The following is a 26,488-nucleotide window of genomic DNA, read 5'->3' as shown; positions in this document are numbered from 1 at the left end:
ATGACTCCACCCCCTCTGCGCCCCATCCTGCCCCCGCACCCCCCCTTCCCCCCCCCCAGACACGTTTCCTTACAAAAGGCAACATCAGAGCGGGGGGGGGCATATTATTCTTTCTTCAAGTGTTCTGTAGGATCATTCTGCTGATGGAACCTTCTTTCTTCCAGTCCTGCGTCCTCCTATACTTCACCCATCACGTTACACCTTCATTGTGTTATGGCAGTTTAAGACATCTGTTCATCTGTTCATAAGAAAGGAGGTGGTAGGACAGAAGTGAAGCTCACAACTGTGTCTCTCTCTCTCAAAAATTTCCAGAGAAACAGGGACGTGGGAGGACTCGGCCGAAAGGAAAATACTGTTTGGGGGAAGGAACGTAGATGGAAGGTTTCCTCTGCTGTTGTATACAGGAATTTCTGTCGTCACCGGAGAGATTAATGCAACCAGCAGGCACTGCAGTAACTCCGCCTACTCCGTGTTTGGGAATCTACACAAGGACAAACCCCCCCCCAAAACTAATAATATGCAAAACTATTAACCAGCCTCTACGCTCATTGCATCACAGCTGTCAATGATGTCACCGCATCGGACCAATCTGGCTGCGTACCTCTGCTTATGGCCAGTGGAGGTCCCAGCCCCTGCCACTTTAAGAGCTCATATGCCCACCAAATGCTTTCTCAGGGGTGTAATGTCTTCCAGGTGAACCCATAAGGTTTGTGGTCTCTGGAGTTATGACTCCTGACCTTCACATAGGGGGGTGGGATTCAGTACCCAGCACCCCAGCTCCCTTTTAAAAGGATGTTTATGCAGTGTATGTTTAACAGGAATATTACTTACTGAAAGCTTACTGAGATTTAAATGTCAAAGTTATAAAGATGGCTAGATTGATGTAACAGTAGGCAAGTAGGCCTGAGCCTTTTACATGGTGAAGAGTACGCTATTGCACAAAAGTCAGCAAACCCCGAATTCATCTTAAATAGCGTTCAATCGTTCGTCTTAACTGGGCTCAGTTTGAGTTAGGAAATCTTTTTTCCTGCATGTGGGTATTTCCAGACTTCATTTGATACTTGTGCACATTCTGTCTTCAGTTTGCATTGAACAGACATAGTTTTACAATTGAACTACCTTTCATACGTCCTGGATTCCAGAGCACCGTGATCACTTTTACAAAATGATCACATTTGCACAGCCACCAGTGGTGTCAGTCACATCCGGAAAACCCTGATCTGTCACCTGGATTTACTTGGGGGACCGATCCCCCTAATTCTCTAGACAGGCCTGGTTTTATACCTTAAAGGCACATTGGGTCAGCATCGCTTCGATATTTTATGTCTGAGGAAGTGGGAATTATATATAAAAATGTAGAGGTTGTTAAGAGAGGGACAGAATCTGCTCAAAATGTGTACAGAATTCTCTATGTAGGGGATCTGTGTGACATCTTAGTCACACTTTTACTCCTCACACAACGGTCGGAGAGGCTGCAGAACGTTTTTCTAGTTTTCCGTGAATAAAACATGGGCCAGGTCCATGTTTTATCTTGACAGAGCACTTCAGCACTCGGGTCACATTCCAAAACAAAGTCAGAGATGCAGACAATCTGGGCACTGGGAGAAGGGAAAGAGGATAGCTGCATGGAGGAGGGGTGGAGTCATTTGTGGAGGAAAATTGGACCTTTACTCTTACAAAAAGATAAGAAAGAGTCATTTTACGTTATTCTGTAAAATAACCGTATGCGCAAGCACTGGCAGAACTGTTCTTCCTGACTCTACCAACCCCCACTTCCAAACCTGACTCCTTCTGTCTGGCTGAAGGGGCTGGAAAAAATGACACTGCCGACACAAGGAAAAGTTTTACAGACAGCCTGTTGCAGACGAGCATCTTTTGCATATCCACAAAAACATACAAAGTTTGCCTTTATGAAGAGGAAAAAGCATGAAAAAAGAAAACAGACCAAAACATAAACATTGATGAAGAGTTGGAAAACACATGTATGTACTGTAGACCATTGATAGAATTAACTGTGCCCGGGCTTTTAGACAGGAGCTACTGTGGCACATCTGAATAAAACTCAAATGGAGTTCAGCAAGGGTCTATTCGAGGTCTTTCACTATTTGGGTGGTAGTAGAAGACCCAGGTTCAAATCCCACTTGCTACCATTGTGTCCCTGAGCAAGACACTTAACCCTAAGTTGCTCCAGGGGGGGACTGTCCCTGTAACTACTGATTGTAAGTCGCTCTGGATAAGGGCGTCTGATAAATGCTGTAAATGTAAATGTGTCCAGACAGCCTGGTGTCTGGATATGAGAATTTAGCCTAAAGATGCTTTCTTCGGGTCAAACTCTCCAATATAATGTCTCATCATAGTTATATCCAGAAATGTCTACCTGTGTCAACATTGACTTACCATTCCTCTCTTGTCAGAGTGAAATGAAAAGCCACAACTTTGGAAATGAAAAGCCACTATTTAGCAGTTTCAGATTAATTATTGATTTATAAAAATAGAAGAGAGAGACGACATGATGAAATGACATTAAGCCATTTTACTGCCAGCTGCTGGAACCAACTGGCTCACTGGAGCGAGAGTTGAGTGACAGTGACTGACTGTAAAGATCTGTGTAAAGTCTGTATGGATGCTGCAGTGAAGCCAAATCCCGGCGCAGTGCCTTATCTTGTAAGAAAAGCCCTGGATGTCATGCACAATTTCTTTTGGCCTCCTTATGAGAGAAAGGACATACACTGTATACAACACCAAAGAAGGGAAAAGTGCATGTCTGCCTAGAGCAAATAATTTTTTTTTTACAGATTGCAAAAACAGCTGAAAAGATCTGCAAGAAGTTGAGCACAGATCTGCTTTTTTTTTTTTAAAACATGCCCATGTTTTAGTTCACCTCACAACGTTCATGCATTTTTATTTCATTCACGTCTTTAGCAATTTTGAGACACCTGTGCATCATTGTGACTAGACTGAGGAAGACCCGGTGGAACTGGCCTAAGGGAAGAGAGTGATCATTTTACCAGTTTGTCCAGGTTATCGCCGCTTTACAGGTGGCCGGCCGTCGAACGAGCCTCCAGCTGACCTTTTATGAGGCTGGTAGGGGTCTGATTGTGAACAGGTGCCGCTGGGTCATAGGAGTCCCTTGGTTTACATGGTGACGAAGACCAAATTGAGAGATTAACTGAACCAAATCAGGCCATTTTTGTCACCAGTTGGAAGACGCAGATTTCATTGATGGACAGGAGCTGCAAGGGCAACTTCACTTAAAAAAGAAGTAAGAAACTAAAAACACTACAAGCATAAGGTTACACTGATCCATGCCATTTAACCTATTTACTACATATTGCTTAAAATAATAATTATTTGTAAGGTACATGAACCATACAAAATATCACAATTTTATTGCACTGCATTGTGTTTGAGGTTCTCAAACTTCTCTAACTGTCCTCTACTTCTTTATTGTAAACCCAAATTAATCTGGTGGACACCCAGACAAATTTCCACCAGGTCCCCCTAAAAATTCACGCTGTTCTCTTGCAGTTTCATCAGCCTCACTGTTCATTACTGCTTACTGAATGGCCGTAGAGCAAAGCCGGGCTCGGATACTGAGGTAATGGAAATCAATGGCAGGATATCGCCGTGGAATGTAAAGTCAAGACTGCCAAGTAACAACATTTTCCATTTGGAGCAGGAGTGCAGGAAGGCCCTCCTCCATGAGCCGCGAGCCAATGAGAAACGTTTGTTGAAAATGTGTCAAAAGTGGATGAGGGACTGAGTCTGCGGCTCTTACCATTCGACTTGACTCTTAATATTCATTAGAAAAAAAATGTTTCGCAGGGGGCGGAGCCAAGGTTTCACAGGCTGGCATGGCACCAACCTCTACTCCCCTTCAACCTGGTCACCAATGGACCAGAATCTCCTTCTCCGCTGCACTGGTCTTCCCTGCTTGCAGTGAGATTCCCAGATGTGTAATGATAAACTGCTCTGAACTTACCCCTAACCAAGGGAGGGAGGGGGCGGGCGGAGGGAGGAAAAGAGAGAGAAACATTCCAGACAGCTGGACTCGCTTAAATCTTTTCCTCATGTGAGCTGTAATGTGGAAAAGATTTCAGACTTCAGTTGAGACTTTAGAAAGCCCAGTAAGACTGGCCTCCTCTGCCTGCACGGCCGCTTTAAATGTCGATTTTACAGCTCAGCAAAGGCCAATGTTTACCTTCATCTGTGATCTACGTCGTCTGGATGTAGTTACCATGCTAGTTGTCTACATCTAGTTACAAACATAGCAGAAGGTGAAAATGCATTATGCCTGAAGTCTTCTACAATGAGCTACAAAAAAATTTGCAATCACAACATAGTTAGATTTGGTTGTATGTTCATTAACCAAAAACTAAGCCAAACTATGAGAAGGCATTGGAGGCGTGGCTTGGTTATCCCGCCTGGCCAGCATGTGAGTGGATATCATGATAAAATAACACCTCGTGTACAGGTTTGGTCACCTTACCTCTTCTCTAGAAGAGGTTCAGCACAGGGGTGCAAGAATGAATCCTGGCCTTAAGAGGAATGACTTATGAGAAGTGTTAACCAGTCTAGATTTAGCAAGCTGGGTAACCCCTCTGATTTGTCATTTTTTCCACGTGTTCGCATGTCTGCCACATACATAGAAAACGCTGGCTTCATCACAAACCCCTAACTTGCAGGCCCACTGTTGGTTAGCCCCTCATCATTGGTCAGTTTGTGATGGCAGGTGGACAAAAGCTTGCATTTAGTGGCCTTGCACTTGTGACATGCATAGTGACAATACACACAAACGTTAATTTGCATTATCCATTTACATTTACGGTATTTATCAGACGCTCTTATCCAGAGCGACTTACAATCAGTAGTTACAGGGACAGTCCCCCCCTGGAGCAACCCCCTGGGTTAAGTGTCTTGCTCAGGGACACAATGGTAGTGGGATTTGTGGGATTTGAACCTGTGACTCTTTAGTCTTCTGGTTCATAGGCAAGTGTGTTACCCACTAGCAACTACCAACCACAACAGAGTTGATTCTAATGTAGTTTGATCTAATCTAATCTAAACCTTCACCGTATCAAGAGGTACGTTTAGAGGATGAAGAGGTCGGGGCTTCTGTTACCAGTATATATTTTTTGAGCCCGCCCATATCACTATTTGCTAATGGCAACCACTGGGTTAAAATATATTTCCAGTATGTTTTAAAAGGCATCATACGCTGCTCCCGTTTCTCTCAAGCAATCGGACTTGTGCTGAGCGCTACATTGACGTTGTGCGGAGATATTTTTGGGCCTTTCATTATGTCCTTGCTGACCAGACCATGAGTCACATGGACACAGAAGCGAGCTAACTATGTGTTGCACAGACCAAAGGGTGGATCCCAGTTGAGGATTTTTTTTCCTGCTTTTCTTCTTTTCCCCTCTGTCTCCACGCACATGCAGACTTTCTCCCGACTGAGCCTCCAGACAGAGCGGGGATGTTTTTTTTGGAGAATCTCTTCAGGCTGTATTAAAGGCTGCATGCAGGAGATATGGATTTGGAGCAGCGAGCAGCAATTACACCGACATTGAGGTCCTGTTTAGGTCCAGGTCACTAGCTGTGTGCTCAGTTTATTGATTACCACATACAGTATGAGTCAAAAGTTTGGACAAACCTACTTTCTAACGGTTATAGAGACTAAGATGAAGCCTATTTTGGAGAATCTAACACAAGAAAAATATTTTTTATTATTTGTATCAGGAGAAATGCTTTTTACCTTCATGGCAGCTTTGTCCGTTATCGTGATCAAGGGCAGTGGTGGCCTAGCGAATAAGAACGAGAACCTGTAATCAGAAGTTTGCCGGTTCGAATCCAGAACCGCCACTGAGCAAAGCGCCGTCCCCACACGCTGCTCCCCGGGCGCCTGTCATGGCTGCCCACTGCTCAACAAGGGTGATGGGTTAAATGCAGAGGACACGTTTTGTCGTGTCACCGTGTGCTGTGCTGCGGTTTCACAATCACTTTTCACTTTTTTTTTTCATCAAAGCCCCTTTATAAGATGACCATTAACATAAATTAACGAATGATACAAAAATGCTCAGCATAAAACTTTTTTTTTTGTGTTTATTACATAATCTCTCGTAATTTCCTGTGTCTGTAATGTAAAAAAATGCTAGACCTATAAATCGGTGGGTGGGTCCAAATTTTTCACTGGTAGTGTATGTTGCATCGATGGACCCTCAACCATGAGAATCTTATCAGATGGAATGGTCTGCAAATATGCATGAATGGCCTGGAGCGCCAAAGACAGCCTCAGATGCATAATTAGAAGGGGTTCAAGTAAATTAACACTTATTTTCTTCAGGTGTTCTGCTTCTTTAAGAGCTTTTTTTTTGTGCAACTTGATTTAAAACTGCATAATAGCGTCCCAACACTTTTAATTGTATAGTCTGCACGAAGTACCTTCTTCTCCACTTTTCATTGTCTTTATCCTTCAGATTCTCTGTTAGTATATTTTCTCATCAGATTCCAGAGCTGAGCACTCAAAGCTCAAAACGTGTAACATTTTTCTCCAGCAACTTTTTTTTTCCTCTCTCAGACTCTGGGTTTTTCATCACCACAAGGAAAATTCATCACCGGAGTCCAGGACAGGGATAGAGGATATGTGCTTTGGAGCACAGCCTATAATTTGAAAACCTCAGCTGCCTTGGTCGACTCCGCGTGTGTGTGTGTTCCTCCCATCCACAGTCGGTGAAGTGAAACTTCTCCTCTATAACGACCCAGTCTCTGCTCTATCAGGCGACATACCTTCAGATCTTTGTACTTACCCAGCCCTGTGCACTTAAGTAGGTAGAAGCAGTGGGCCCAGAGGTGGGGCCTAGCGGTTAAGGAAGTGGCGCCGTAATCAGAAGGTTGCCGGTTCGAATCCAAGAACCGCCAAGGTGCCACTGGGCAAAGCACCGTCCCCACACACTGCTCCCCGGGGCGCCTGTCATGGCTGCCCACTGCTCGTTAAGGTGATGGTTAAAAAGTCACTTCACTTTTACTTAATGCTAACAATGCTAAATGCTAAAATTAATTAAAAACACATTCCGTTAGCGTGCTAACTAAGCCTAAATCGCACCGTACATTTCCACGTGCCACTTCACATCTACTTTGTGGGTTTAGCAGATGAATATAGCCTGGTGAGGATGCCTGACTGGGGCGTGTCCAATGCAGCATTGCACATTCAGAGCCCTCAGGGGGCCCAAAGTCTTCAATATTAAGTATCATTTTGGTTGGATTATCCTCACAAAGGTTTTAAAAATTTGATTAAGCAAACAAAATCACTTCACATTTATACAACATCCAATTCGTGGCGGTGATGAGGATCTACTCCTTGGTGCCAGGTTCCACAGGGCACCGTCAGAGGTCCATGCCTCGTCAAGGTGTTAAAAGGGGACCAACTCAATATCGGGCAGCTCAGAGTATATGTATAATACACATACTGGGTATTCCAGCATATTCATGTGATGAAATCATTAAACGTGCACTTTCTGCTAAATGATATCACTGTGTTGTAGGATGGTCTCAGGATTTTAATTTTTACATTGCCATCAGGCATTAAAGCTGTGGGCACATGCACCAACGTCCAACCAAGGGCATATTTTCAAACTGATGAAAAGCGCAGCGCTGTGCTCTATGAAAGCCGCTTGTTTGCTAGCTGTCAATCATCAGGCTCCTCTCATTTGAAACTCTGTTCATATAATCGTCATTATAGGTAGTGTTCTGGTCCATAGAATAATTACGTTAGTGGTTCCCTTCTTCATGATGCTGACCAGGCCCCGCGCTTACCAAGTAGCGCTGTGCCAGTTTCGAAATAGGGCCCTTCATCCTCAGCAAGTTGGAAAAGTTGCTAGCTGACAGTCACAAGCCCCCAAGTATTTTCCTGATGACCCTACTCGGCGTTGCAGTCATGGCACATCGGCTTTTAAAACCTCAGGACTTGCTTTGTTCAGAATACGCAACGCGGTTTCTCTGGCTGGTGCTAAGTGGTTTCAGCAGCATGTTGTGAAATGGACACTGTCCGTATCTCAGCTGGAAATGGAGGCCGGTTGAACTTCACCACCACAACATGGAGGTTCTACACAAGCCAGCAGTGAGCGTTCATATGATTCCAATCAGAGTGCAGCTTGACTGGAACCAAACCGCACAAGATACTGTCCAAAATGTCCAAAACGGCCAACAGCAGGAATTGTACAGATTTAATGTTAACTTATTTCTGTTCCTTTATAGACTATACACATAAGTAGAGTTTGAAGTGACATGAATGGGATTATATATCACATGTCATACACACTCGGCACTCAGTGTACACAATGAAAGTGTGTCCTCTGCATTTAACCCGTCACCTACTGTGAGCAGTGGGCAGCCATGAACTGCGCCCAGGAAGCAGAATACAGGGACAGTACCCTGCTCAAGGTGGCACTACCCTAACCTGATGATGAATTCCTTGCCCTTTACATTCCAGGCCATGGTCTGTGTGAAGACTGCTATCTGTACCAGGGTCTCTAGGGAAGTCTAAACGTTATAAGCATACAGACACTAGAGGCAAATAATCCACGTGTTCTTTGTCTAAAACACGTGTTCTTTGTCTAACCTGAACAATAACGTCACATCTCAACAATGCTGCGAAATTCCTTTTACTGTCAAAAGGTTTTAATAGCAAAAAACGAAAAAAAAAAAAAATTATTTCATTCAACGATCTACTTGGAATTATCATAGCAACTTATGATTTTCTTTCACATTGTGCTGCTGGGTAAGGCGAACATTTAATTTCCAATCCTTACTCCTCTGTGTAATTCTCTTTTTTCAAAACCAGGCTCGGACAATTGATTGGCACAGTCGATATTTCATACAGAGAATATCTCATTAAAATGAACCCTGTCGTCCGGGCTCTATGGGATTACTGCTATTGTGGTTAAATAAAGTGTCATTTCAGCCAAGTGTGGAACTTCATAAAACTACCGTTGCAAGTATTATTTATTATATTAAGGAGCATGATAAACTAGTTTTACTAGTTTAACTAGTAGTTAAAGGGTATTTTATTGGTGACCTGGTCCACATTGACCAAATAGTTCATGAATCCATGTGCTGATGCGCCAGATACTCAACTAGTCTGAGTTGTTTGCAGGTTTATTGCTTCATCAATCATCTGTTTTTAACTGTACTAATATAATTGAATACTGTTCTAATAAACCAGACCTGCGTAAGTAAACACAGCATCAGTCCATTGGAACTCGAGACTAATTATTTCTGAGAACGACTCTCTGCATTTTTAAAAGCCGTCAGTAGCAATAAACCAAGTTACTGCAATTTACATTCACAGCATGTAGGCGGCATCCTCATCCAGAACGACTCTTGCTCAGGGTAACAAAGGCACTAAGTTGGGTTCGAATCGGAGACTTTGTGGTGGCAGGAGTATGCCAGCCGTTCGATTGAGAGGTTTTGCAGGGTTTGGAGTGTATTTCATGGTCGTTCTTTTGACGGCTCAGCTGTCTGTGACTTGTTCTGTGTAGCAGCACAGGGCTCTCCGGCCATCTTTAAGACACGTTTCCTCCCTCTCGCTCCTCCCTCTCTTCACTTGGTCTGGATATTCCAGCGATGACTAAGATTTCTCTGCCGCTTAGTAAAAAAAAAACCCGGGGGAGAGAGAGGAGTCCCGCGGAAAAAAAGAATAATGCAGACGCCATTTTGAGAGAGCTTGCTTTTTGTGGGCCCTACAGCTTCATCGCAGAGCCGAGTTCTGCTCAGTTGCTCTTCATCGTACGAAAAGGACAAATACACTCTGTCACTACTCAGTTGCAGTAAGTGTACATTTTTAATAGCCCAGCGTGATTCCCAGTCTGCTTCCCTGGCCGGTTAATAAAAGTACATTTGAAGGCTGAAGTGCCCTTGCTGAGAGAAAAAAAACTGAGTTTTACTGCATCCTATACAGCGTTGCACACAAGAACATCCGTGTTTCAGATTTATTCACGGTAATGAACAGTTCCTACCGAAATAATTTTACTTATTTGTTCAGGATTTTATAACCATGCATACAGATATGTGTAATGTAAAGTAAGCCAGTACATGCTTTTGCTCACCGGGAACCCTTTCTGAGGACGGAGGACAAGATCTCTGAATGCGCGGCCACAACAAAGCCGTTTGTGTAACCAGTGAAACGAAGGGGAAAGGGGACAAAACCAGGAACGCGTTTGCAACATTTATCTCGCTTGAAGATCGGGGCACTTGTTTCAGGCAGTTCTGGGTATTGAGGTGGCCCTTCGTCTCCAGGATGGAGGCCGGGGCCGAATTGCGAGCGTGCTGCAGTGTGGGCCGAGGGCTGGTGGCGTGTGCTGCAGACATGTCTGGTCATGCGTGGGCCAGGTAGGAGCTTCTTTGGAGGGAATGAAAATAGATCCTCCTCCTCCTCCTCCTCACACCTGCCCCTGCCTCTGTACCCCTGGAACAGCTCGGTTGCATTCCTACCTGTGTGCGGGGGATTCGCAGCTATATATTTTTTTAAAAAGAAGCTTTATTGCGTTTTTTTAAATTGAATATCTTCCGTGAGAACTGCACCGTTCAGTATGCAATTAAACCAGACAAATATATATAAAAACGTCAGATGTATTATTTTCCTGTAAAGCCCGTCGAATCCCTGCGTTCGCGACGACCTGGTGCGTAAAGACCCCGTGCGTAAAGAGCGCGTATTTGCGCCATGGCGCGTCCCCAGGACTGGGGTGCCATCGTCCGAAAGAAACGAGTGTCTTCCCTCGGCTCGGCCCGGTGGAAAAGATGAAAAGAAAAACCCGTCCAGGTTGTCTTTTTGTCCACGTCCTCAAAAGAACGGATCTAATTATATAAAAAAAAAAATCCTTGCCGTCGTCACCACGCGGGATCCACTGCCAAAAAGGGTCTCTGGGAGAAGGCTGGGACACTCCTGCCGGGCCGAGCCGAGGGAAGCGTCGGCCCCCGGTCCTGCCCTCCCATTGGCTGCGGGGCCGACGTCCGACACGCAGTCGAGGGAACCTCCTGCCATATAAATGGGGCCGATTGGACTCCCATCATTCCAGCATCACGGTTTGGAGCTACAGCTGTATGCCTGCTTGAGGTAGATAAACCAGGGGCGTTGCAGCACAAGGAGTCTGCATGTCTGTTCAGACATGCTCAGCTTTGTGGATACCCGGATTCTGTTGCTGCTCGCAGTGACTTCATACCTAGCGTCATGTCAATGTAAGTTTTTTTTTTTTTTTTGGAGTGGGGGGGTTTTCATTAATTTTTTTTTTTTATTATTATTATTACTCTTTTTTTTTTTTGCTGCGTGTAGCTGGAGATATCTGATCACTTTTATTCCCCCAAGCAAGAGGATCTGCTTTCGTGCGCTTTTGGTTGGAGATCACCTCGAGGACAGCTAGATTTCTGCCTGAGGGGCCTCTGCTTTGCCCATTTGCGATTGTTTATGTTATATATATATATAGAAAAAGAAGTCTGTTGGATTTTTCCGAACTTTTCTTTTTCCATGGATTCTCCGGTATTTACCCCTCGAAGGATACGGCCTGTCAGTGTTTGTGACTTTTTTTTTTTCCATTTGTGCGTATGTAGTGGTGAGTTGGAAAGGGAGGCTACTAAAAAGTTTTTAGGAAAAAGAAATTCACACAACATCTGGGCGTCGCTGCTGTGCGCTTTCTTTTTTTTTTTTTTTTTGTCTTGGACTTCCAGGGGATGATTTTTTATTATAGGGAAGATAAATCGCGCCCCCTGGCGGCAGTAAACGCAACCGCCAGTCGCCGGTTACAAGAGTCAACTGTAGGAATTTTAATGTTTTCGTGTTATTTCCACCTGCAAAAAGGAAGCAGTCGTCAACATTTATAAGCAGGAAGACAGATGAGTGAGTGAGACAAATTAACGTCGTAACAAAGTGCAAGGATGAACATGAGCAAGCGGCACCTTGCGATTATTTAAGGATTCGACGCCGCTAAAAGGACCCCCCTCTACCAGTGGGTCGGATGATTGACACTCAGAAGTTATGATGACGTATGCAATATGACAACAAGGCCTGTGCATGTGCCAACCCATAAAATGCTTATGAAGAAATACCAAAGAGAATTTTTTTTTTTTTATCTAATTTATCTGATACTACCGTTGTGTGAATGAAAATAACTAAATTACTCATATTTAGTTAATGCATGCACATCTATAATTCGTGCAGGTGCAAAATAAGGAAATAAAGGGAATATGCATGTTTCTGTCTGACCACTTATCACCAGTAAATCGATCATTATTTTCTATAAAAATAGCTTTCCCGTATTCCAATTCACTTTCCTTGCCAGTAAAGACTGATGTAAGGATGACACGATGTAGGCCTGTGAAATGGGGCCTTCTGATTATTGGCATCATTATAACTGGGGATATAACAGATTTATTGTTATTATCCTCCCTTGCCTACATTTTGGATGCACTATTACAAAACATGCAGAGATTTCGGTGCTTATTGCATTGTAAAAGCTCATTTTCCAGCACGTTGTGTGATATTCATATAAATATATATTCTATATATATGTTATAACATTTTTTTCTCCCCTTTTTTCTCCCCTTGCCCTCATTTTTCCTCTCCCCAGACGCGGTTAGTACATTTGCATGCGTTCATATATAAAACCAAAAGATATTTACCTTGTTCCGTCTGATGCTTGGTGATATTCAACTGATATGATCCATAGAAATATTGCTGCTGCAGCGGCTTATAGCCTTCAGAAATGATCTGTGGAGCGTATTTTACCTCCCCTCTCCGAAGAGGAATGCCGGACTGTCCGATTGGCTGTGAAACGGGAGACTACCTGTGCCAGCTTTACCGCAGGTCCTGGGCACAAAGGGCCTTTTTAGAAGCCCCTGAGAGGGGAGGAAGTTAGATTCTGCTCTGAAAACACTCGTGATGTGCCTCCTGTGTTTCCAGTCGGCCTCATAGGCTACAGTGCATTTCTGGTCTCCATACTGAGGGTGTTATGGGTTATTCAGCAGAATATCAGGCAGTCCGGCACCGTGAAGTCATTTATTTAGTCATATAAGTGGCTAAGAACCAATAATTCATGTTTCCTTTAGTCTGCTTGATGGCCTAAATGTTTAGTCATATCAGAACCATGTGCACGTTTCAAGATGGCATGTCTAATAACAACGTTGCGTTTTGTGTTCATCGTCTTGTGTAACATGCATGCTTAGTCAAGGCCAGTGGCAGGTCAAGTGTAGCCAATATTCAGTATTGTGTAGATATAGATATTTAGATGGCTTTTTGATTCACTTTTTTGTGCACGTTAGAGCCTAAATGACAATTCCTGCATCGACAGTGAAATGTGGAGTGTGAATTGCATGAGATAATAAATATATGCATATGTATGTATTAATAACACTTGAGCATGAAAAACCCAGGCCTTACTATTCTGTGGCATGAAGCATGTGGGTGTGGCACTTTTGTGGGTTGTCACCTTTGTTTTGTTTTGACCACATGGTCTTTCCCATCATTAGAGCACCAGAGGAGACAAAGGACCCAGAGGTGACAGGGTAAGTGACTGAATCATGACTGTAGCGTTCTCATCATACTCCAACACATCGGTTAAACCTCTTGACAGTTTATGATTGTGCCTTTCCGAGCAAGATATGTTTGGTATTTTAGATTAATTTGCCATGAATTTCTGTACTTAACATTTGGTCAAGAAACAAAAGATACAATTAGAAATTTCTTTTTTTCAAGCATATTAAGGCCTAGAATTTGCATTAATTGTGTATATCATTTGCAGTATATATGTTATAATAATAATAATAAACATAATTTGTATTATTATTAAAAACAGAATCAGTGCTAATATTATTGATAGTAGAGGTTGAACAATCTTCCAAAAGATTTTTCTTAGGTCATTTCACTGTGGTGTTACTTTTATTCATATGTTACTATCCCATAGAAAGTTGTAACACAGACTACAGAATTATTATTCACACCTCTGCACATTGTCATTATTGTACATTCAATGGGAAACTACAAACTGTCTTTTTTTTTCAATTTCTGTGTCCATTTCATCAGGGTCCTAAAGGACCTGATGGCAAAGATGGCAAACCCGGACTTCCTGGCCCTCCTGGTCCCCCTGGGCCCCCTGGACTTGGTGGAGTGCGTTTATAGTTTTATTATCGTGAAACAGATTTGTCGGTGATAGCTTATTGGTTAATAGTGTAAACAAAAGTGTCCTATTCACCTATTTAATCATTTTCGTCATGGCCAAATGACCCAGTTAACTCTCTATGACCTGTGACCTTTTGATATACGATGTCATTCCTTTATTTCCTATTGCCATTACACGACTGTTACGTTACTTAATGATATAATTAATATATTTTTGTACAAAAAACTATTCCTCTCAGATAGTATATATTTGTAATCATGATTTTTGTGCCAAACAGAACTTTGCTGCTCAGTATGATGGAGCTAAAGGACCCGATCCCGGCCCTGGACCCATGGTTGGTTAATCTCAGAAATGCAACATGAATATCATGTTTTTTGTGAAGTTTTGGTGTCAATATAATGCTTCATTTCTGCAGGGTTTGATGGGACCTAGAGGCCCACCTGGATCTTCTGGACCCCCTGTAAGTTACCAAGGCTCTTACAGTTTTCTTTTTTGAAATGTTGTGTTCATTTTTTTCGTGTCATATCTAATGACAATTGCTGTGTCCTTTTACCCAAATCCATAGGGAGCCCAGGGATTCCAAGGTCATGCTGGAGAGCCTGGAGAGCCTGGACAGTCTGTATGTCGTGCACACATGTTATCCCCAGCATTTCAGCAGAGTATTCTGGATGTGACAATGGTGTTTGGGGATTGACGCCTCTCTCTATGTGTCCGCAGGGGGCCATTGGTGCTCGTGGACCCCCAGGACCTCCTGGCAAATCTGGTGAAGATGTGAGTGGAACCTTTTCTGCTTGTTGTTAATGGAATGCTACATCGAACCCACACATTGTGACTTTTGAAACACCCGTTGCCTCTTCCTGTGCAGGGTAACAATGGCCGACCTGGCAAACCCGGAGACAGAGGCCCCGTTGGACCACAGGTGAGAAGAACAGAAGCCTCCGTCTAATGTACATCGTGGAGTGCAATAGTTGTGTCTTAACCAACAAGGTCTGGTCCTCACCATAGTTCTTCTCCCTCACAGGGCGCACGTGGCTTCCCTGGAACACCCGGACTCCCTGGTATGAAGGGACACAGAGTGAGTCTTGCTTCGTGAAACTCTCGGCGCGGCAGTAACAACTTGAACTTGGTGCAACGTTTGGTCTTGACCTCTGTCTCCCCGCCTGAGAATGGCTGGGGCTGGAGGCGCTAAATGAAACTGCTCACCTCTGCCCTGCAGGGATACAACGGGCTTGATGGACGCAAGGGAGAACCCGGTTCAGCTGGTGCTAAGGTATCAGTAATCGAGCCACTGTCGCTGCGGCATTTTGGCCTGATGGCTGGTAAATGCCACGTGAATCGATTGTATTCTCCGATCTCCTGTAGGGTGAGAACGGCGCCCATGGAAACGCTGGAACTCCTGGACAAAGGGTACGTCCGCGCATTTGTTGCCAGGAGTAGCATTGCTTCGGAGCAGATGTGCCCTTGGTTTTGACGTTGCTTACCCTCGCCTGTGTCTACCCAGGGTGGCCGCGGACTGCCCGGTGAGAGAGGTCGCGCTGGCCCTGCTGGCCCAGCCGGCGCTCGCGGTGCTGATGGCAACACTGGTCCCGCCGGACCTGCGGTAAGTGCTCCCTCCATCAGACTACGTCTGAGCTGCTTCCTAGTTGCTGCCTCCACCCAACATGCATCTTCCTACGTTGACCCATGCAGGGTCCTTTGGGAGCCGCCGGTCCACCAGGTTTCCCCGGTGCCCCTGGTCCCAAGGTGAGTCCCTTCAAAAATGCTCTAACCAGACCTGAATGTCGTAGACATTCAATGGCATCATTTAAAATGTTGTCATCTGGAATTTCGAATGCTTCACCATGAGACATTCGCTCTTTTTTACCATTGACCTGCTGATTCTAAGCAGACGAGAACTAGCGACTGATTCCAACTGTTCTTACACTGATCACTTGGTTCCTCACAACCCTGCTTCTCATAGCTATTATGGGCTTTGTGGTTATCAGGGAGAGGTTGGACCCGCTGGCTCCAGCGGGCCTTCTGGTGCTCAGGGAGCAAGAGGTGAGCCCGGCCCCAATGGCGCTGTTGGCCCAGTCGGCCCTTCTGTAAGTACCTGGTCTTCCATTGCAAATGTGTTACCCGGTTTTTCAGCCAGAGCTTTAAACAGTGTGCTTGTGGCTTCGTTTTAGGGCAACCCTGGTGCTAATGGACTGAATGGAGCCAAGGGAGCTGCTGTAAGTAACTCAACATTCAGGTCATGTTAAATACTGTAGTCACTTTCTGAATAATTACACACAGGTCTGGTTAATATAACCTTCCAAAAGAATCCCCTGTTGACTGTACACTACATGCAATAATAAGGCTATTTACATACTTAATTGAATATTTAAATAAATGTTGTTAACCACTTTTAAGCATTAACATCAGATAAAACAATTAATTACATTTAATAAACATTATTAGATCAGTTTAAATAATTGTATTACTTTACACAAAAAAGACTATAGCCCCTTCCGGCAATTTCATGCCAACGTAGTTGTGGCATGGGCGTGAAGTTGAGAGAACTTAAAAATGCTTTGTAGTCGGATGCTTTAAATGCTTGTAGTTAGTGTAACTAGAGTTAGTGCTCCAGGTTACACATATCATCCAAAATCCACTGAACCTTGATTACTCTCATTTCTATCACGAGATGTAAAAACAAATAATAATAAAGACATTCCGAATAAGTTATTGTTAATTCTGTAGATAATCATTGTGTACTTTTTGTCATGTTTCATGGACTATGCAGCACGTGAAATATACTATTTTTTAGGGAGCTCCTGGAGTCGCTGGTGCCCCTGGTTTCCCAGGACCAAGAGGTGGACCTGGTCCTCAGGGCCCCTCCGGCCCCTCTGGACCCAGAGGACTTGCAGTGAGTTGCCCGTTTTTTTCCACATCAGTTTAAATTGCAATGCTGAAGTGTGTTGGAAAGATGAGGAATAAAAATCCATCAACATATTACTAATTACAATGCAGAAATATTGGAAATCATACATTTGTGTTCTTTGCTTGTAGGGTGACCCTGGTCCCTCTGGTGTGAAGGGAGAGACTGGTGTCAAGGGTGAGCCCGTAAGTATGCAACCTCCCATCTCTGATGTGTCTTGAGATGGATGTAATCTGCCCTGGGTTCTAACAAAGGTTTCTGCCACCCATTCACTATACAGGGTATGGTTGGTAACCAGGGTGTCCCTGGTCCTGCTGGAGAGGAGGGCAAGAGAGGTTCAACTGGTGAGCAAGGTCCCACTGGACCTGCTGGTGTTGCTGGACCAAGGGTGAGAACTTACATTAACTTTGCATCGTAGTACACAACTGCTTTTTTACGCCGAGTTTATTTAATTAGCATGACGTCAACTAGGTTGATCTTTGTGTTTTCAACGATGGAGCCTCAGAATTTATGAAGGTTCTAACATTTTAAATAGACTTAAAATGAATTGTGATTTCTGAACAATGAAATCACTTAAGACTCAATGCTGCATCCGACAAGTAGAAAGAATCTGTGTTCTGCTTTATACAGTTATTCAGTAGATGGTGCATTTGTCGTGATGATTGACATGTTCATAGATGACTGAATGTTTTTTGCTGTTGATAGGGTGCTGCTGGGACCCGTGGTCTTCCTGGCTTGGCTGGCAGAGCTGGACCAATGGTGGGTTAATGCAGAAATCAACTTTTGAACAAATTTCACTTCTTTCTATCAGAGTTTAGCTTCTAATAATCCAACAATTGTCTAGGGCATGCCCGGTGCCCGTGGTTCCACTGGTCCTGGTGGACCACGTGGACCTCCTGGAGATGCTGGTCGTGCTGGCGAGCCTGGCCTGACTGGTCCAAGAGTGAGTTATATTTTTTAACTCAGTCCAATCACCACAGCCTTTAAGACTTGTAGCATTAACCACTGTTATTCTCCAGGGTCTGCCTGGAAGCCCTGGTAGCTCTGGACCACCTGGAAAGGAGGGACCTGGCGTAAGTTCTACATTTCTAAATTGCCATTGATTTCAGTTCAAGAAATCCCACCTATTTTGTGGATTATTGAACCTTTCGATCATCCTTCATTCATTACAGGGTCCACCTGGCCAAGATGGGCGCAGTGGCCCACCTGGTCCTACCGGTCCCAGAGGCCAGCCCGGTACTATTGGATTCCCTGGTCCCAAGGGACCATCTGTAAGTCTAAACCAATTTGTTCAATAACTGATTCTGAACGCGTGCTTTAAACACACAGACTATTACATTTGAGACCACATTCTAAAACATTTGATCTTCCTCATTTTCTTAAGGGCGAGGCTGGCAAACCCGGTGAAAAGGGACCAACCGGACCTTCTGGTCTGAGAGTAAGTATCTCAGCACCCTCAGATGAGAGGTTCTATGGACTTAAAATCACATTTATTGTAATGGTCCCCTCTGCAATGACAAATAGTCCCAACGATCTTCTTGTTCTTAGGGTGCCCCTGGTCCCGATGGTAACAACGGCCCTTCTGGTCCTGTTGGACTTGCTGTAAGTGCCTCTCAATCCTAAATACTAGCATACAAACTACAACATATCACTACATGGGTCATAGTTATTTACTTCTATCTTTCCCATTGCAGGGTAACCCTGGTGAGAAAGGAGAGCAGGGACCTTCTGGTGCTCCTGGATTCCAGGTCTGTGACTCTCTGTTGTTGATGCCTTCTTTCTTAATGCACTACTTAAACTCTTCAGAATAAAATGATCAAGTCCTCAATGGGTTTGTATTAAATTCTAGTATTAGTACTATGGACTAAATGATAGTAATATGTGAAATGTTATTAACTGAATACCGTCTGTCGAATACACATATTAAATCAAGGTAATCCTGGCGTCTACTTTGTAGGGTCTTCCTGGTCCAGCTGGCCCGGTTGGTGAGGCTGGCAAGCCTGGAGACAGAGTAAGTCGTGCAAAGCATTATGCTTGAGGTTTCTATCCTAGTCTATTTACATTAATAACACATGAGGCTAAATAATGCTTGATAGTGTAAAGTAACAGGCATTGTGAAGTATTGTGAAGATCCTCACTTTGACTCAAAATATAGGAGGGAACCGAAATGTGGTTTGGTTTCACTTGCTTCACTTGTTCTCTGTTGATAATGAACGTGTACATCTTGCAAACAGGGTATTCCCGGAGACCAGGGTGTCCAAGGACCTTCTGGAGTGAAGGTATTTGAACTCAGGATACCGCTGTGGCTCAACCAGATGGATAATATGTGCAGCTTGTCCTGAAATCTCCTCTTCTGATGTCTTCTCTCAATCAGGGCGAGAGAGGTGCCCCTGGCCCTGCCGGATCCGTCGGAGCCCAGGGACCCATTGGAGTCCGTGGCCCAGCCGGCACTGCTGGTACTGATGGAGGCAAGGTATGTATGTTCTGTGGCACGTGGCATACCTGGTGAACATCTGCTGTCCACTTTGATGAAGCAGCCTGTCTGAAACTCATTGTCTTAGGGCGAGCCTGGTGCCGTCGGACCTGCTGGTTCCCCCGGAGCCCAGGGTGCTTCTGGCATGCCTGGAGAGCGTGGTGCTGCTGGCACTCCTGGACCCAAGGGTGAGAAGGTAATGTGTGGAAACTGATAAATACGGGGATTTTTATCAGAAGCCTCTGGTACAACGAGGGTACTAATGGAATCTTGGAGAATATTGAGACATCTGCTAAAAGCCCTGTAAAGAGTTTCCTCACACTTTTCTTTTTATTGTCGAAACTAGGGTGAGGCCGGATACAGGGGATTGGAGGGTAATATGGGAAGAGATGGTGCCCGTGTAAGTTGCTCCTGAAATCTTTCAGTGTCTCACAAAATGTGATTCTGAATATAACATATTTGGAATGGCAGCACCTTATTTTTTTTACCTGCTGACTATTTCTAGGGCGCCCCAGGACCCAGTGGACCTCCCGGACCTGCTGGTGCTAACGGTGAAAAGGTAGCTCACAGCGATCGTATTTGACAGGTTTAGAAATGTTCCAAATCAATTTGCAGAACAAAAGAAAAGAGCAAAATGCATCTTTGAATGTTTTTTTTTTTTGTTTTACTGGTTCTGGCTTTTGGCACACATGACATGAAGGTCACCTTGACACTGAATGCCTCAGACCGTTCCTCTCCGGACTGAGGTCTGCCCTGTAACACCTGTCGCCATTCACAGTGGCACAACGGGTACATGCATCATTCCAAATCATTCCAAATGCCCACCACTCAGATAGACACACCTGTAATAGCCCATAGAGAGAGGGCGATGGCTGCCACTGTCTCTCTACTGCCCTCTGTAGGACACATGCAGCACTGCATGCTGGGGATTCAACGTGAGAACGTCCTTCGGCTGCTCCCCTCAGGGGTCACCACTGCAGATCAGCAGGTCTGGCTGTCTGCACAACCGTCCTGGCAAAAGTTTTCCTGGCGCCAACCTCACCATTTACCCAGGCTTGGCAAGAAACCCACATTCAGCAGAAGTAGCTGGGTTCACATAGAAAATCAATGACAATTTTAAACAAATGAATTAGGAGTGGATTAAAGAAGACAAAAAGACAAAATTATTAATTAAAGTGATTTGATCCCTACATATCCAAGATATGAGAAGGCAGCCAAATGCTGAGCCTCCAACTCAACATTATGTGTCGTGGTTGTTATGAACAGATTACATACAGAAGAAGGCTCCATGAAGGAAGAAGATGACACTCAAGATGACACTTACATACAAAGAAGAAAAAATATTTGATTGAAGAAGCTGAAAATGTTTTTTGACTATATGAATTGAATTTCTCAAAAGTATTTTTTAAGCCTCAATTAAAGCCTCGCCCACTGATATAGAAGACCAAGGAGAATGGAGATTGATGGAGTCAAAATATAATATACAAAGGGGAGTAACACCTTTGAACCAGAAGACCACAAGTTCATAGGTTCAAACCCTACTCACTACCACTGTCTGCTATATTAAAAAAAAATGTACACAAAAGCAAGATGATGATGATGATGATGATGAGAAAGTTCATAACGTGCAAACACCAGGGAACTGATAGAACACATTTCTGTTTCTTTTCTAGGGTGAGACTGGTTCTTTCGGTCAAGCTGGCCCTGCTGGTCCTCGTGGTCCTTCTGTAAGTATTTATTATCATTTTGTGTTCATACACCTACACTGAACAGAATGATTTGTACAATCCAGGTAGATGTTGACCTTTAACCTCAGCTTTCCTTTGTGTGATAGGGAGAGCGCGGTGAGTCCGGCCCAGCCGGACCTCCTGGATTTGCTGGACCTGCTGTAAGGAACAACTTGCTCACTTTTCCCTCACGAAACACATTAGAAGAAAACCTTGACCACCAACTCATAATCCCTTTAGGGTGCTGATGGCCAACCTGGCCCCAGAGGAGAGAAAGGCCCTGCTGGTGGAAAGGGTGATGTCGGACCTGCTGGCCCCGCCGGTCCATCTGGCAACTCCGGACCCCTTGTAATGGCTCCTCCATGGACTTGTCATTGTAAAATAGGATTGTCTTTGCGCAGTTGGGCTCCCGCTGATCCTTTTTTCTGTGTTTGCTTGGCGTAGGGTCCTGCTGGTCCTGGTGGTCCCCCCGGTGCCCGTGGTGACAGCGGCCCATCCGTAAGCGTTTTAGTGACATGCCCCACCCTGCCTCCACAATGTGGCGCCTTCGGTTAATGTGGCTTTTCCCTTCATTTCTGACAGGGTCTGACTGGCTTCCCTGGTGCTCCTGGCAGAGTTGGACCCCCAGGCCCTGCTGTGAGTACTGGCGAAAGATCACACGTCGCAAACGCTTGGAAATGTAACTCTACCGTGCTGAAGTGCCCTCTCTATTTAACAAGGGTATCGTTGGACCCCCTGGACCTAGTGGACATGCTGGAAAGGATGGGCCTCGTGGACCTCGTGGTGATTCTGGTCCTGCTGGACCACCTGGAGAGCAAGGCATGCTTGGGCCCGCTGGTCTGGCTGGAGAGAAGGGCTCTCCTGGAGAAAGCGGCCCCGCTGTGAGTCAAGATGCTCAGGAGCACCGGCCAACTACAACATAACCGGAAATAAATTTCCACCAGTGCAGTGAGTCCCGTGGTCATGCTCCTCTTTCTTATTCACCTGACAGGGTTCTCCCGGTACCTCTGGACCTCAGGGTCAGCTCGGATCTCAGGGTATCAACGGTCTTCCAGGACAGAGGGGTGACCGCGGTTCCCCTGGAGGACCTGGTTCTAACGTAAGTGCCTTCTAGTCAAAAGTCTAATCTTCTTAAAGTTCTTGTGACTGTCATTTACATGTAAATTGTGTGTTTTCATGCGTAGGGTGAGTCTGGCAGAGTTGGCCCAACTGGAGCCCCTGGACCACGTGGTCCTGCTGGAAACATTGGCATGCCTGGTATGACTGGTCCTCAGGGAGAGGCTGGACGTGAGGTGGGTGGCAGTGCATTTGATGAGCAATCGGACAAAGCGAACTAGCATTATGCTACATTTGTCTGAAGTACGACGTGTTTCTCTACACAGGGTAGCCCTGGTAACGATGGACCTCCTGGACGTCCTGGGGCTGCTGGATTCAAGGTAACAGTGACTGAGGAGCAAAGACTGAAAAATGTCTCACTGTGTCACCTTCCGAAAGCAAAACTGGCTGTTGTCTTTGTGGTGTGTTAGGGTGACCGTGGTGAGCCAGGTTCCCCCGGTTCCTCTGGACTTGCTGGTGCCCCTGGACCCGCTGGACCTGCTGGTGCTGTTGGCAGACCCGGCAATCGTGGTGAGGCTGTAAGTATTAAAAAAATCTAAGCATTTGCTTATATCTAAGCTTTGGTGTCAATAAACGCAATGTGGCTTTAAACCAGGGTCGCTTTTGCAGAAATCGGATATTTCGTTGACAACTAACTAAGCTCTCATCATCTTCTGCTATTTCCATGACCTTTTACGTTGGTAGATTCGCACTGAAGGCATCAAAACTATGAATGAACACATGTGGAGTACACATGTACTTAACAAAAAAAGGTGAAATAAATGAAAACGTGTTATATTCTAGTTTCTTTGCTCTGATTACTGCTTTGCACACTCTTGGCCTTCTCTCGATGAGCTTCAAGAGGTCGTCACCTGAAATGCTTCTCCAACAGTCTTGAAGGAGTTCCCAGAGGTGTTTAGCACTTGTTGAGAATCTACCAACGTAAATGGTCATGAAAATAAAGAAAACACACTGAATGAGAAGGTGTCCAAACTTTTGGCCTGTACTGTATACATATATAGTATTTCCTTTATATTTAAAAGCCATTTTCTTCTTTATCTCATATATATGTATAGCTGGGGTCCTGCACAGCTTTAAACCCTTCCATGTTCCACCACACCTCATTCAACCGAAGAGCTTGGCGATATCCAAGCTTTTATGTCAATAAACGCAATGTGGCTGGAAAACCAGGGTTGCTTTTGCAGAAGTTGGATATTTTGCTGACAACTAACCAAACTCTCATCATCTTCTGCTAGGGACCCGTAGGATCTGTTGGAGCTGCTGGCCCTGCTGGTGCTAGAGGTGCCCCTGTGAGTATATCTCTTCTTCAGGAGCATCTCGGCTGTAACGCCCCCCGGCCCTGAGTGGTGCTGATAGAGCCTCCTTTTTTTCTCTGTCCGTGTTGCAGGGCCCTGCTGGTTCTCGTGGCGAGAAGGGTGTTGCTGGAGAGAGAGGAGAGAGGGGCATGAAGGGATTGCGTGGACACCCCGGCCTTCAGGGAATGCCTGGACCCAATGTAAGTCCTCGCTGTGACCATCTGCGAAGCGTCGAGCGCTCAGTGGCCAAGTAACAATCTAAATACTTCTTCAGGGTCCTTCTGGTGACTCGGGTCCTTCTGGTGTTACCGGCCCTGCTGGTCCCAGGGTGAGTGTGTTTGTTGTCCTGCTCTGTACTTTTCATTTGTTATTTGTGGACAGAGACTAATTTCTGTGATTCTGCTCTGTAGGGCCCTGCTGGTCCTCATGGACCTGCTGGTAAAGATGGAAGAGCTGGAATTCACGGTCCAGTTGGCCCTGTTGGTCACCGTGGTCCCGCTGGACATCTCGGACCTGCTGTGAGTAGACAGTTTGGAACAATGAAAGATCCACAAGCTGTAAAAGGTGATGTGTTTTTTCATGGCGACCTCTTGCATTGCTCTGCAGGGTCCTCCTGGACCACCCGGTCTGCCCGGTCCCCCTGGCCCAGCCGGTGGCTCCTATGACGTCTCCGGAGGGTTCGACGAGTACGCCGCCGACCAGGCTGCTCTCAGGGCCAAGGATTATGAGGTGGATGCTACGCTGAAGTCCCTGAACTCCCAGATTGATAACCTGCTCAGCCCAGAGGGCTCCAAGAAGAACCCCGCCCGCACCTGCCGTGACATCAGACTCAGCCACCCAGACTGGAGCAGCGGTGAGTGGCCGGTGAAGCCTCTGTGGACAAACCTTCCACCAACAGGGTCGTTAAGACGTTGAGATGTTTCGGCTTTTCTCTGCAGGCTACTACTGGATTGACCCCAACCAGGGCTGCAGCATGGATGCCATCAAGGTCCACTGCGACTTCACCACCGGCCAGACCTGCATCTACGCCCAACCCGAGAGCATCGCCCGCAAGAACTGGTACAGAAGTCCACAGGAGAAGAAGCACGTCTGGTTTGGCGAGACCATCAATGGTGGTACTGAGGTGAGCTGACATGAATTTATTAATTCTATATTTTCATATATATTTTAGTTCACAAATGGATAATGACGTTGGTTTGGTTTTTTTTTCTTCCGTGACAGTTCACTTACAACGACGAGACCATGAGCCCACAGACCATGGCAACTCAGCTGGCGTTCATGCGCCTGCTGGCCAACCAGGCCACTCAGAACATCACCTACCACTGCAGGAACAGCGTCGCCTACATGGACGCTGAGAACGGCAACCTGAAGAAGGCCGTTCTCCTGCAGGGCTCCAACGACGTGGAGCTGAGGGCGGAGGGCAACAGCCGCTTCACCTTCAACGTCCTGGAGGATGGCTGCACTGTAAGTCGCGCGTTCTTCGCCTCCTTTTCATGAAACGCTAGCTGTTGCTCAGGGAGGAGAAATGTAAGCAATGTCGCATGTTTGTAGACGTTTCGGGAATGTCATTTTGAGTCGATGCCTCGAATGTCTGTGGAAAGTCACTGAAACAACTCCGTTGGCGTGTTCCCCTACAGAGACACACAGGCCAGTGGAGCAAGACAGTCATTGAATACAGAACGAATAAACCAGCTCGCCTGCCCATCCTCGACATTGCACCTTTGGACATTGGTGGCGCTGATCAAGAGTTTGGTTTGGACATTGGCCCAGTCTGTTTCAAATAAATAGACTCACGATAAATTAAAACCGAAAGAGAGAAAGAAACCACACACCCCCCCAAAAAAAAAGAAAAAAAAAATGGCTGCCCTTCTGTCTGTGTCGTTTTTATACTGAATGCTGATTTCTCTGCACATCCACTTGCTTAAGCTGGGCCCTATCGGAGAGGACCGATGGACTGAACGGAGCGAGGCGCAATGCAAACTAACTCAGCCGCCCAGCCAGACGCGGGAAAACACCATGTTGTGGGACGTGATCGTTTTGTAAAAAAGAAAAAGAATAAAAAGACGTGTAATAAAACCAATGAAAGTATGCATCACTTTGTGGTCTTTGTATATCTTCCAGTGAGGAGGTTTAAAAACCACAATTTTCCAGATAAAAAAAAAAGGTTTAAACTACCTCATGCCTGTGTCAAAGGAAAATAATATTAACACAACCTGATCCCTGATATCTAGGCTGTTGCAAGAACCGTGGCTTCAAAGTCTGTCCTGTAACAAAGGTGCTCCAGTACTTGAAGCAGTAAACTATGGTGCTAAAGATGCAGCTGTGGAGGAAACCACTTTTTACTGTCTTAGTTTGTATTGTCTTTTTTTGTGGGGTCTTGCACAGGTCTCCCTGATAACCTCCCATTTTAAGCAGGTGGACTAAATCCCAAACCTGATGTTTGTCTGGTTTTTGATTCTTTTAATTTTGTTTTGCCTTTTTTTTTTTTTTTTCCGTTTCTGTTCAGCCATTTTGCTTTTTTCAGATCGCCCAGTGTTCATGCCGACAGCGCATTTCGTCCATTTTAATAAGTTTTTACACGGCCTTCCTCCTTCCCTCCCTCCCTCCCTCTCTCATCTCTCTCTCTCAAAATGAAACGCAAAGTTTATTGTACCTATTTTGTATATGTGAGATGTTTAAATAAATTGTGAAAAGTTCTGAAATAAAGCATGTCCAATGTTCCAAAACACATCATGCCATGACTTAAGTGCTTTAATATTTCGAGGTGGTGAAGCTATCATGACCAGCTAGGGCCGCTTAATGTATGCAGG

The 26,488-nt window shown here is 45.1% G+C and overlaps 1 protein-coding gene across 1 annotated transcript; it reads left to right on the top strand.

Moving 5' to 3' along the window:
- The first annotated feature begins 11,058 nt into the window (after positions 1-11,058).
- col1a2 (collagen, type I, alpha 2) lies at positions 11,059-25,773 on the top strand. Its single transcript, XM_028963567.1, has 50 exons — positions 11,059-11,232; positions 12,618-12,622; positions 13,516-13,551; positions 14,069-14,152; positions 14,443-14,499; positions 14,581-14,625; positions 14,731-14,784; positions 14,883-14,936; positions 15,031-15,084; positions 15,187-15,240; positions 15,382-15,435; positions 15,528-15,572; positions 15,667-15,765; positions 15,855-15,908; positions 16,151-16,249; positions 16,334-16,378; positions 16,957-17,055; positions 17,199-17,252; positions 17,348-17,455; positions 17,773-17,826; positions 17,912-18,010; positions 18,087-18,140; positions 18,240-18,338; positions 18,452-18,505; positions 18,616-18,669; positions 18,762-18,815; positions 19,025-19,078; positions 19,302-19,346; positions 19,442-19,540; positions 19,629-19,736; positions 19,887-19,940; positions 20,046-20,099; positions 21,214-21,267; positions 21,375-21,428; positions 21,508-21,615; positions 21,712-21,765; positions 21,850-21,903; positions 21,987-22,148; positions 22,259-22,366; positions 22,452-22,559; positions 22,650-22,703; positions 22,794-22,901; positions 23,619-23,672; positions 23,771-23,878; positions 23,953-24,006; positions 24,089-24,196; positions 24,285-24,531; positions 24,617-24,801; positions 24,900-25,142; positions 25,316-25,773. Exons 1-50 carry the CDS (start codon positions 11,163-11,165, stop codon positions 25,460-25,462), a joined length of 4,062 nt encoding a protein of 1,353 aa, XP_028819400.1. The 5' UTR covers positions 11,059-11,162; the 3' UTR covers positions 25,463-25,773.
- The last annotated feature ends 715 nt before the right edge of the window (positions 25,774-26,488 follow it).

The sequence above is a fragment of the Denticeps clupeoides genome, chromosome 20 (assembly GCF_900700375.1).
Source record: "Denticeps clupeoides chromosome 20, fDenClu1.1, whole genome shotgun sequence".
Classification (NCBI taxonomy): domain Eukaryota; kingdom Metazoa; phylum Chordata; class Actinopteri; order Clupeiformes; family Denticipitidae; genus Denticeps; species Denticeps clupeoides.
This window is presented reverse-complemented; position numbering and strand designations above follow the sequence as displayed.

Excerpts from the sequence above, each read along its gene's own strand:
- col1a2 (XM_028963567.1), top strand. The coding sequence starts at position 11,163 with ATGCTCAGCTTTGTGGATACCCGGATTCTGTTGCTGCTCGCAGTGACT. Across the intron at positions 18,339-18,451 it reads CTGGTCCCAAGGGACCATCT|GGCGAGGCTGGCAAACCCGG; the intron begins GTAAGTCTAAAC and ends CATTTTCTTAAG. Across the intron at positions 22,367-22,451 it reads CTGGAGGACCTGGTTCTAAC|GGTGAGTCTGGCAGAGTTGG; the intron begins GTAAGTGCCTTC and ends TTTCATGCGTAG.